Here is a 12020-nt window from a genome sequence, read left to right as displayed (position 1 = left end):
TGGCACAAACTTTACAGAGAACTTGTTTTTGTAGGATATACATGTAGCTACTTCCTCCTGTGGAGCTACAAGCCAAATCCAATTTAGATCAGGATCAGTATGCCTTTTAGTCTTAACACAGTAGGAGACTCTAATATCGTTGTGAAAGTCTGCTTTTAATCAAAAATGACACTTAAGAGAGGCCAGAAAGGACAAATGTTAGCCCACTGAAGTTTTAAGGGGGAAACACAAGACAAGGTCAGATGTAGCAAAGATTACAGAGTAAGAGTGAGGTAATATTTAGAACATGAGTCAGAGAGTATCTGAAGAGTCCTACAGTGCTGCTCTTCCCTCTATTGACAATTAGTTGATGTATCGAGAGTGTCCTATCTCAGCCCCCTAAAGCTGTCAGTGCAGGAGAGGTAAATCAGCACACTGTTGGGGCACACGGCCAACAGGAAAGAGATTTGATGGAATTTTTATATGCTGATTACGTCCACCCCCCCTTAATGCTTATTAAAGGGGATTAATCTGTATTCATATTGGAGAAAGTGCTTATCTGGAAGACGGAGGCGAGAAGCACAGCAATGCCGCCGTGTCACTCTGGCTAACATGAAAGTATTCCACAGCAGCACAGAAATGTGCCTGAGCACAGATAGGGACTTCAGAGGCCTTCCCGCTGCACAGCCTCCCCTCGCCTCCACCTCTTCTTCCTGTCAGTCCTCTCCCTCAAACGACAGAAAATTCTCTAATGCAAGTTTGTTGCTGGTGGAACAAAGAGAATCAGCTTCAGCTGTGACTGAAAAAGGAATGCCAAGCCTGTCTCGAGCTGTAAAAGCTATATATAATTCAGACAGACCTGCCATGTTGGTTTTGTCTAAAACTTTTTTAGCAGTTAATTCCATTTGCAGCAATTCAGTTACTTAATGCAGTAAATAAACCTCTCCGACAAGCATCTCAGACAAATTCAAATTGTGTTTCTCCTGTTAAAATCCCACAATTCTGTTCACAAGAAAGAAAATTGGATTAAGCAAGCTTAGGTAATGTTGATGATGCATTAAAATGTCCTGTTTGCAGTCTTGTAAGCTGTTGTGGGAGTTTTCCTTTCTCTGTCATGTACGTTACTGCTTCAGCCTCAGAAAAGTCCCATCTCTTGCCCGTGCCTGGGCTTGTTGTGGAATCAACCTGAATGAAACAGAAGAGAGAGGAGGAATGTTCAGCCTCCTCCTCTCTTTAATCTCCATCTGTGGAACAAATGAGCCAAATTACTAACAGCTCTCCTTCTCTTCCTCTCAAGTAAACCAGCTCTCTTTTTTTCCCCTACTCTCTTTTTTCCCCTCATTGGCATGAGGTGATTTCCAAAACTCTTGCTGCTTTTCTGTGTTTCCTGTGTGATCCATTGAAGATCTTACACGCTTAGAAGTCTCGCTGCTGCTTTGTCATCATGGTCGTTGAACAGAGATGAAATGGGTCCTTCACAGCCGTCTCTCTCTGTGAGCCACAGAGTTTTACTAGCCACTGACAAAGAGCGGCCCTTGTTATCTATAGATCACTGTAATGGAACAGGCCACATGTATGGCTTCTGGGGAGCCCTGCATGCTGAAGGATCAGTAACTCAGCCTCAGCGCTTGCAGATATAAAACTCCATGTGATTAATGAGCCTTCTGCCTTTTCTAATCATTTTTGGGCTGAGATTTAATCACAAATCTGATAATAACTCTGCAGCAAAATAAGAAATATGAAATGAGTTTTGCCTCTCATAAGGCATCTTGTCCTTGAGGAACACATGACACCTCCACTTATGCAAAGCAAAGCAATATCCAATCCTCATCATTGCACTTCTTTTTTTTTTTAATTTTCATTGGACACAGGGGGACATCTGCTTCCCTTAGTTTCTCCATCATCTGTCTAGCTGTGTAAGAAAAAGAGAACAGGTGAAATTATACCTGTTGCAGCACAAGGGCAAACTGGGTATTATTGAAAAGACAAGGTATTTATTGTGGAAAAACTCCTGTTTCTTTGCTATGTATACTATTAAGAAAACTCAACATCTGGCTTTGTCTGTTTCCCTTTTCTTTTTGACTTTAGTTACGTTCCAGAGAGTTGATGGTGGTCTGATGAGCAATGGAAGGTGAGTTTCCCACCAGAAACAACACAACAGCCATCAGTTGTTGAGTTTGATATTCCAAGCACATAAAAAACTCATCAATCTTTATTTTATTCTCCGAGTCCAACATTTTGCATGTTTCAACACAACCTTTCCCTCATAGTCATGCAACAAGACTTATTTGATTCTTACCCTGATGAATGAATGATGGGTTGATAGATAACCAATACATGTTTGTGCGCCTGCCATGCAAACCAGCTTGCAAATATACATTTCTACCACATCTCCGTTCATGCATCAATAGATGAACTCATAAATCTCCTCAACAGAATTAACAGAAACAATTTAAGCAGAGAGTGCTTTTATTTTGTCATTTATCTTCCGCTGCTGGCTACAGGCACCCAGAAGCCCTCCGGAGTGATAAATTTGCCTGTCACCTTGCGTGGGCGGCTGGGATCTGAGCACATGTAATAATGTAAAAATAATTACCCAGGGGATAGATATGTGTGTGTGGAGGTACCCCACTAGCACCCCCATGCAGCCTGCTCTGTGTTGGTGACAGTGAGAGGGGCTACAGAGAATAGGGCACATTTCAATGACACCAGTTACTGAGCCTTTGTGGGTATTCAAGAGAGTCCCTTGAGAATCCTGGGCTTCTTTCTGTCGACTGCTTATCACACCTGACTTGGTAAAGCTTGCAGATCTCAAACACTCAGCGGAAGATTGCCAACTGAATCTGACCCTGCGTGTCTCTGGGCTTTTGGGAATGTGTCTGCCCTGCAGACTGGCTGCAGCATTTTTATTTATGCTTTTTTCTTCAGTTGCATCCCTCACTGTATGAGTATGACTGAATGCCAGAACGGAGAATTTGCCTATATTGTTCTATAAGCTTCCAGCACACTCTCAATGAATTAGCCACGCCACTTGCCAAGCCTTTTCTCATCTACTTTCTGCTGTAGTGTTTTTCCTTCAATTTTCCACATAAGTGGTTCAGATTCTCACTCCAGCGAATGGGATTTGAAACGTCTGTATTCTTGGTGCTCTGTATTTGTCATATCTTTGGTCAGGAGCAGCGGTTGCCACAATTTCCACACAGTCTGAAACTCTTATTCTTACCCAAGCCTCTGATCTGGTAGTCACTTTGGTGCCATCAACTCCCAGATGTTGCAACTTGCCCATCCACCCTGAAAGTGGAACTGTGCAGCAGGGTATCAGAGGAAAATGTGTTCATTTGTTACATGAGATGTTTATTGCATTAATTAGACAATAGCAAATGAAGCCGCGTCTGTTTCTAGTTCCTCATTGGCTCCTGCCAAATTGCCCTGACTGAACAATTACACTTAATCGATCACAAAATAAATGATTCATGCAAGATGAATAGGCTGCAGATTGGTAGACCTGCGCAATTTGACTTGGCTGCTCAATTGAAATTGATAAAAGCCGATAAGGGCTCATTCCTTATCCCTCTGCCAATAGGGAGATGGTAATTAGGAGCTAGTAATAACTTCCTATCCTGGCACTGATCAATATTTTAGCAAAGCAGATTCACTCCTATAGGCGTTAAGCATGAGCAGAGCATTGCAGTGAACAGGTTTCACTAACACTGTTGCTATGGAGATTCCTTTACATCCCTGGATCTGAATGCTAAATGCTTGTGTGTTCACTGAGAGTTAATCTAGAAAGTAATCTGTGCTTCTCATTGCTTTAGTGTTAGCTAATGTCTAGATTTTTAATCCAAGCTCCATCCTCTAGTCTGTAAGACCATAAACACCTGATTTATGAAGTAGCTCTGGAATGAATATCTCTCGCTGGACTTATTTATGGGAGGCTCCGCGTCAGGCATCTTTGGCAGTATTTATGGTTTCACACCCATCACAACTAACTGAAGTGTCTGAGAGGAAGAAGAAACGATCCAAATCAAATTTTATCTGCCAAGGTTGCCATCCATCCTTAGTCGGCCAGGAATTAAAAGTTATATGTTGACTTTTCATGAGATGTATGACCTGGTGTCCAAACTCCCACCTGCTCTCCATTACTGAACCATTTCACTCATATAGATGTGTTCAGATTCAAAAAATAACTCTAGTATGAATCAGTCTCATTCTAATTATGCTTAGTTGGAATGCTGTTGTGTGATCAATACAAGGACAGTGCAGCCATTTCAACTGTCAGTTCCATGTCTCTCAAATGGTCTTTCTCTGGTGGGCTGGGCAGGCCTTGGTGGAGCACAAGGCAGACAAAGACACGGTCTTTTATTTTAGGATTTTTGTAGCATGATAGTAGCACACAGGAGTCAAAGACTTGAGAAAGAAAGAAAGATGTGAAGGTGTATAGGGGTAAAATAAACAGGGTAAGTTAAAGATGGTATGGCAACAGAGAATGATGGCAGTGGAAAAACATGGCAGCCACAAACAGAGGTAGGAAGGACGGGGAGATGTATTACCCTATAAAAGTACAACTGTCTGATGCACAGCCATCAATTTGAATGACTTGTCTCCCTCGAGGGCCTGTTTTGGCATTCAGGAACCACATCGAGTGCTCTTAGCTTGCCAGGGCTGCAGTTCATTTGGACCCCCCTCTCAGTGGAACAGCTCCTCTCATTAGAACCTGTGGCTGACTGCAGCATGCCCATTACCTGCCCTTGTCCTCAGGGCTTGACTCTCTCCCAGTCCCTCAGAGCCAACACAACACACCGCTGGAGCTAAGACAAAAAGCCCCTATCAGGCAGCCTGGCTGCTAACTACTCAATGTGGGAAGCTTCTCAGGATTCACATGTGTATCTGTAGCCGGCTACATACAGCACTGCTGGGCACTGACAGCGGGGTGTACTGTGTTTCTAAGAAGAAGATGCCAGCCGCTTCATCACATGTGGTGCTTGTCTGCCGGTAGCAGTGAATGATTTCTCATGGGGAAATGATTAAATAAAACACCGTCAGCATGTTACTTGATGTTTTTTCTGCTTCAGATGTGTTTTATTTTTTCTTCCTCTTCTTAAGTATAATATTTAATGTACATATGAAATATTATTAAAATATAAATAACTTTTTATCCATTTTAATGCAAAGTCACTGAAGCACAGTATGGTTAGCCAACAAAGTGACACATAAACAAAGGCATTTAGCTCCATCTCATTCTCATTTAACTCCATCTGTGTTACCCATGGTAACGAGCCTGAGACGTGATTGTACAGTAAAGTGGCCCTAATGGCCTCCCAGCAGTCACCCATGACAGGTTAAAGTCTTAATGGCTGCTTTTTATGGTTCTCACCCCCTCAGGAGGGACACAACACCTGTTAAATGGAACTGCCCTCTTCCACATACGGGCATCCCACAAGTGGGTCGGGGCAACATGTAGGGTGTATGGCTGGGGTTTGACGTCTCATCAGATAAGATTTAGACCGTCTGGACATCACCACAAGGGGTTGATGGGAAAACACAGCAGAATGCGCAGGAAATTAATGGCTAAGGAAACGTGCACATGTGGGTGTCCTTGTGTAATGCTGCACATGTGTGCAGAGAGCATATGCATGCATTAGAGTCTCCACAGTGTTTTTGCATTAATAACTCAGGGAATGTGACAAAGACACAGCAGGAGGAACAGAGAGATAAAGGGCTGCGTTAGCCTGAAGGAATTCCAACTTTGTGGGAGAAGAAATGTATCCATACAGTATTTCCCCCTATCTCAAAATACTTTCATTAGCAACCATTGCTTATACCAGGCTTATCTCACACAAACACACTTCCTCGTGCACAGACCAACATTTAAACATATGTTTGATTTTTTGTCTTTTCATTGTCTTGCTTCTGATTATTGTCATGTTTTTATTCATTATTTCTGAATCCAGCAACAAAATGTAGATAACACTATGCATAATAAGTAACTGGGACTTTTGCACATAAAGCTCTGATAATAATGTAATTTTACAGCCTGTGTGTAAAGTAGCTTTTCATCCTGTGTTTCTGCCCAGCCGGCCAGGCTTGCTGAACGCCAGTGACCCAGGCTACCCCTGGTTAGCGGACTCTTGGCCTGCCACCAGCCTGCCTGTCAACAGCAGCTCTGGGGGACCCAATGACCTGAGCAACTTTGGCCGAGGAGGTGAGTGGCCTGGTGCTGTCCCCTAAGCTTTAATAAAGAAACCGTAAAGATGAAAGATGATGGCCTGATGGCTTTGTCCTACTTCTCTTGTTGTTCATCGTGTACATTTATCAATACAGGATGCATACATATATGCATATCATATGGGAATATATTTATATATCACATCAGAGGACAGCAAGATCATTAACAGCAGGGCCCCCTCTGTCACCACCTGGCTGAGTAATGGTAAATAGTCCAGCCTGGTGTCATAGCCCATACCTCACAGCGAGAGAATGTGAGGGGAGAGACGGGCAGAGGAGGCAGAGGAGCAGGGGGTGGATGGGTGTTTGAAAGGATGGTCCTGAGCAGCCAGTCGTGAAGGACAGGCGCAGCTTGACTGGCGCAGATACGGACACTTCCGCCACGGCTCTACATCATCTACCCTTCGCTGGGCATGCAAGCCATGCACTGCAGAGGGAGGCTGCTTGCTCTTTCCCTAGCTCTTTCTCTAGCCCTTCCTCCATCACACATGGAGAGCTGCAGGATTATTCTTTATGTATATGTACAGAGGAGGAAAGGGAGTGAGATATCCACAGTTGTGGAGAGGAAACTGGGCCCTGGACTGGAAGGCTGAAAGCTGAAATGTATGAATAAACTGGGGTGATTTTTTTTTTTTTTTTTTTTTTTTTATGAGATTGTTCTGTGAAGAGCAGTATTTTAAACGTTGAGCTGAACTGTAAGCATTAAAACCACAATGGAATTTTTTTGTTTTTATCTGTCTTAAATAAGACTGAGGATGAATTGTATTTAAATGACTCAGCATATTTATTCTAGACAATACCTACCCTCTAAACTCCCTCCCTTCCTCCTACCCAGATATCCCCACGGGTCAAGGAGATAAAACAGGCACTATGTTATCTGATGGAGCCATCTACAGTAGCATAGACTTCACCACCAAAGCCAACTACAACAGCCCTGGCCAAACATCCCAGGCCACTCCCTACGCCACCACCCAGATTCTCCATTCCAGCAGTATCCACGAGCTGGCTGTGGACCTACCTGAGGCCCAGTGGAAGGCCTCACTGCAGGCAAAGCAGGAGATGGCCAGCCTGGGTTACTCCTTGCCTGACAAGAACTCTTGCAACAACAGTAAGTGAGACAGAAGACATGAGTGTGATAATGGGGGGGGGGGGGTTGTAGAGTTGTTGTTAGCGTTGTATGTGAGGTCTGTGAAATGTTTTTAGAGTAGATATTATATTTTCCCAAGAGATAATCCTTATCCTGGAACAACAAAAATAGTAGACACATCACAAGCCACAAATTTACAGTTATAATAAGACCCCTATTTGAATTTATACTTTTCCATCAAAGGTCTCTGAAGCCTTTCCAAGCCCACTGCGGTCTGGGGGAGTTGTCTTAAAAAGAGTAGTTTTTCCCCCCAGAAGACATTATCTTGGTTACTCTCCAAGGTTGTATAAACACCTCATGAATGAATGAATGAATGGTGCAGTTAAAGTCATTCATCTATTTCTTGCAGGGTTTTCATGTCTGCACCACTCCTCCCTCAGCTTCTGAGTAATAGCTAATCCATTTTAGCTTGACTAATATGAAAGAAAATAATCCAAATTAATTAACCTGGATTTGATGCAGGATTTTTCAAAGCCAAGTGGAGTTTCATACTTTAGGTGTGGTGAATATTCTTTGGCTGTTGTTTTTATGATATATTTATGATCTTATTTTCCAACAGACTGAAATAGATCAGTCATGGTTTTACGTAGTCCCTTTATGCACTTACTAAAAAATCCTCTTCTGAAATCCCTAGACATCATTTTTTGAAAGATGAAACAACCTAAAGGGTAAAAAATATAGTCTGAAAATCTTCACTTTTTTTCCTCTTTGTTCAGTTTAATGAAATGAACAAAGGGCTCTATCATACACAGTGTCTTGGCATGCTGTGCAGGTGTCTTGTCTTATTTCCATCTGATGCATTTATCACTGCTACGCCCAGTACTCATGCTGTTTAAATAGCAAATTAACTACATGCCCCTGTTAGTTGAACAGATACAATCCAGCACTTTGCTATAATGAAGATGCAGCAATTGACTGTGCCTCAGACGACTTGAAACATTGTCCAAAGCAGTGGTTCCCAACCTTTTTTTCCTTCTGGTCCCCCGTACTTGTTTCTAAGAAAATTTTAGCCTCCTAAAGAAAGAAAATAATATTGATTTATTTCTTTTAGTGGTCAAACCTTAAGAAAGCCCTGAGCTCAAATGTTCTTACCCAGAGACCCTTTTGTCAACAACAAGTTTTTTTTTTTTTTGTTTTTTTTTTTAATCATGGTATTAGTTTGTATGTATAAACCTTATTTAGCAGCCTCAGAGCAAACAGAGGCTCACACCCCTCAAAAATCCCTGGTGCCCTCCTAAGTGGGACCCAGACCCCCAGGTTGGGAACAATGGGTCTAAAGACTGTGAAACAGTCTGCCTCTGATATTTAGAGGGCGTGTTAGAAAGGTGAACAGTTAGTGTGTTCCAGGCTCATTCTGTAGAGTTTCATATTAGTGCATTTTCTGATACACTTAAAATAAGTTTAGAATGAAACAGAGGGTCAAGAAACAGAAAGCATTCCTTTCCAAGCTCTCCTCTTTGCTCACTCACTCCAGTGCACATCTAAGACATGCAGATAAACACAGAAACACAGCCAGAGGTGCACAGACTCTCACGTTTTAATGCAACAGGGCTAGGATTTATAATAAATCTTATTTAGCCCGTTGAGTGCCACTGCCAATCAATCCCACAGATAGCAATACAGATTGTCCAGCGTCTGTTACACATTCATGTAGCCAGGGATTCCAGGAGATAGAAAGAGTAAAAAATGTTTTGTTTTGACACTCTTATTTGTTTGATTCACACCCATGTATTATCAAGCAATTTCAATCAACCTCTTTGTGTCTGTGCCTGAATTTGCAACCAGATTGTGCGCCATCACAATAGCAAAATGTAGACAGACATACCCCAGATCACCTCGCACCATGTTCTTTAGAATGTGCACTTCATGGCATCAAAATAGGGTCCAAGTGTTGATAAGTTTAGCATTATTTTTGAAAATTAAAAACAAATCAAACCTTAAAATAAAATAAATTAAAACCAGATTACCCAAATGCAGCTTGTAGAATGTTTGAATCCTGAACTTGTCCTGCTTGCTTTTTGCTCTAACTGCATGTTTGCATGTGCTTGTGCTAACTGCCAATCACCTGATGCCACTGTGATTTTTGCCCTTTAACCCCCACTGTAGCCCTCCTTTTCATTCCTGACTACCGATTGGCCGATGGATTGTCTAATAGAATCCCACACAACCAATCACAAGATTTCAGCACCACCAGCTCTCACAACAGCTCAGAGCGCAGCGGCAGTCTCTCAGGTTGGTTTACGCAGCAGAGGATCTTACACAGCAGACTGGGAGTCTCTCTGGGGTTCTGCCACTTCACTTTATGATTGACTGATGTCTTAATTGCTCTATTGATCTGTTATTTGCATGTGCAAGCCTGACATCTAAGGGAGATTTTATAAACACGGTCTCTCTCATTCATTGGAGTTGAGTTCTTACAGTTGATTACATATGAATGCTTTCAAGCAGTTTCTTTAGTTATAGGGCTTACTGTGTACAATAACCATGATGGGATGTAGCACAGGAGTTGACAGTTTATTGGAGCATAAAGAAAACGTAACATTTAGATCACAGAGACAGAATAGTGCTGATGATCTCCTGACACAGTATAGCTGCAAACGCTGGTTTCTGCCATGGCTGTAAAGGCTTTGTCTCTCACTGAGTGAGTGAGCAGACGGGAATAGGGGCAGAGGGAGTCTTTCAGACAGAGTGGACTATGCACACTCACACACACACACACCATTAGAGATGCTTGGCTGGGTAAAGTGGCAAAAATACCTCCCTTTTTCCCTCTTCCCCTAATGGTGGCTGGCTACACTAAAACCCATGTTCAGAGAATTACAATGTCATTTATAGGACACCAAGGCAGCCCTCTGCATGTCTCCCATCCACTCCTCTCTTTTATCTAGTTACAAGCCACTGCCTTAACTGGTCTCTAATTCAATGCTCTGGCACACAGCAGGATGGAGAGAAGGATGGGAAGTGACCATGCCTTACAGGCAGATTCTTCCATAGACATGCAGGTTACTCAGGGTTAGGGCTGGTCTTCAACATACTGCTTTACAATTCTGTGAGATAAGGAGAAACAACACAAATTCCTTCAAAGGGTCACTTCTGTAACATTGGAACAAATGGTTAGTTTAACATCTGAACTACATTGGTATATATCAGTTGCATTATCAGTAGTGGCTAAAATGAATTTGCAAATATTGGTGTATTGGAAATCTGCAAAAACCTACTATTGTGCATCCCTAAAATATAAACAAATAAAGAGACATGCTCCTGCTTTAAAAAAAATTACATTGTTAGGGACACAGACAAATACAACTTGATATTGACACTATATGTTTGATACTTCTAAATTCGTGCCCTTCAAACTTTTCTTCTATATTTTTCTAAAAATGGTGAGTAACTATTTTGGGATACCGTCTTACAAGGCTGATAATTGAGTATCTGAATTGGAATTAAAAGATGATAAGGGGGAATTTGCATAAATTATGATATAAAATAAGTATCATAAAATTGTTCAGTTATATTCAGACTTATTGTTATTTTGATCATTAGATGAGCAATATACCTGTTTCTTGCCGAGCACTGTACATAGTCTGTATATGCTGTACACAAGCAAAGGTCTTATTCAGGCTTCAACCAAAGTAAGTTCAACGTTTGATGGGGGGAGGAGTTGAAGTTACAGTGCCTTGTTCTGCCTCTAAGGAGATGGAAGGAATAATGAATGTCAGGTCTAAAGGAGGAGACCGGGATGAAAAGGAACAGAAATAGAGCAGCTTTCATGGCAGCATGGATCTCCACTGGGGACATGAAGCTGCTCATTAAAAGCTTTCTTAGAGTAGGGGAGAAGAGGTAGCTGATGTTTCTGCATTTTCTATGGCAGTTTGAGACCCTGCACTCCCCTCACCCTCTGTGAAGCCACCTAGTCCTTGAATATGTGAAGTCCATGGCTGTGTGTGACCTGTTTTCCCTTTTGCACTCTTCACATATGTTGCATCTCTCCCTGTTATGTAACATGTTGTACTTTTTGACTAAAAAAAGATACATGACTTTGTGTTATTTCAAAGTCCATTTTGAAATGATTCTCCCAAACAAAGATTATATCTGGCTGCATAGTCTTACAAGAGTCTCTGCTCTGTGGCTTTTCCCCTCAGCACTGACACATCCAATGAAAACAAAGCAAGCTCAAGGCTTTGCAGCCCTGCAGTTACAGGCTGGGAGCGCCCAAACCTAGAGTATAAATACCCAATGCTGAGTCTATATTTAGTATGTGTTCCCCTTTGAAGGGGGGCCCAGTTTTGTCACAGGAGATGGGTTCACTGTGTAATTCCTGTGTAGCTCCTAGCCACAGCCTCTCTCTGTATTTTTCATATTTGGGGTGAGCTGTTGTAACTTCAGTGCCAGACCATCCTTTCATAGAAGAGGCTCATTTACAATATTGATAGCTGGTCTTGTGGAGGGACTAAGGATGATTGAACAATCACGTCAGCTCACTATTTATTGGTAAAAGTCGAGCGTCGCTCAGAGGTACGATTAGGAAACCCAATCACTTTCAGACTATACTAACACTGTGATGCAGTCTGCCTTGGGCTTACAGTTGTTTCTTTTATGAATCTCATTCTTGATTAATCTTTTACTGACACCTCTCTATCTCCTCATGCCTCATTTTTCATACTAAGCC

At 42.1% G+C, this 12020-nt stretch overlaps 1 protein-coding gene across 17 annotated transcripts in view; it reads left to right on the top strand.

Annotated features, from left to right (window-relative positions):
- robo2 (roundabout, axon guidance receptor, homolog 2 (Drosophila)) overlaps window positions 1-12020 on the top strand; it is a 438879-nt gene that overhangs the window by 403607 nt on the left and 23252 nt on the right. For 12 of the 17 annotated variants that reach the window (XM_041802876.1, XM_041802980.1, XM_041802927.1 and 9 more), the window contains 4 exons: window positions 2068-2110; window positions 6054-6181; window positions 7040-7312; window positions 9458-9583. In XM_041802876.1, coding sequence (XP_041658810.1) covers window positions 2068-2110; window positions 6054-6181; window positions 7040-7312; window positions 9458-9583 — 570 coding nt within the window. The remainder of the gene's footprint in view (window positions 1-2067; window positions 2111-6053; window positions 6182-7039; window positions 7313-9457; window positions 9584-12020) is intronic. The other 5 variants (XM_041802995.1, XM_041802988.1, XM_041803000.1 and 2 more) reach the window with 1 other exon arrangement.

The sequence above is a fragment of the Cheilinus undulatus genome, linkage group 2 (genome assembly GCF_018320785.1).
Source record: "Cheilinus undulatus linkage group 2, ASM1832078v1, whole genome shotgun sequence".
In the NCBI taxonomy this organism is placed as follows: domain Eukaryota; kingdom Metazoa; phylum Chordata; class Actinopteri; order Labriformes; family Labridae; genus Cheilinus; species Cheilinus undulatus.
Note: the sequence above shows the minus strand (reverse complement) of the source record. Positions and strands in the feature narration are given on the sequence as shown.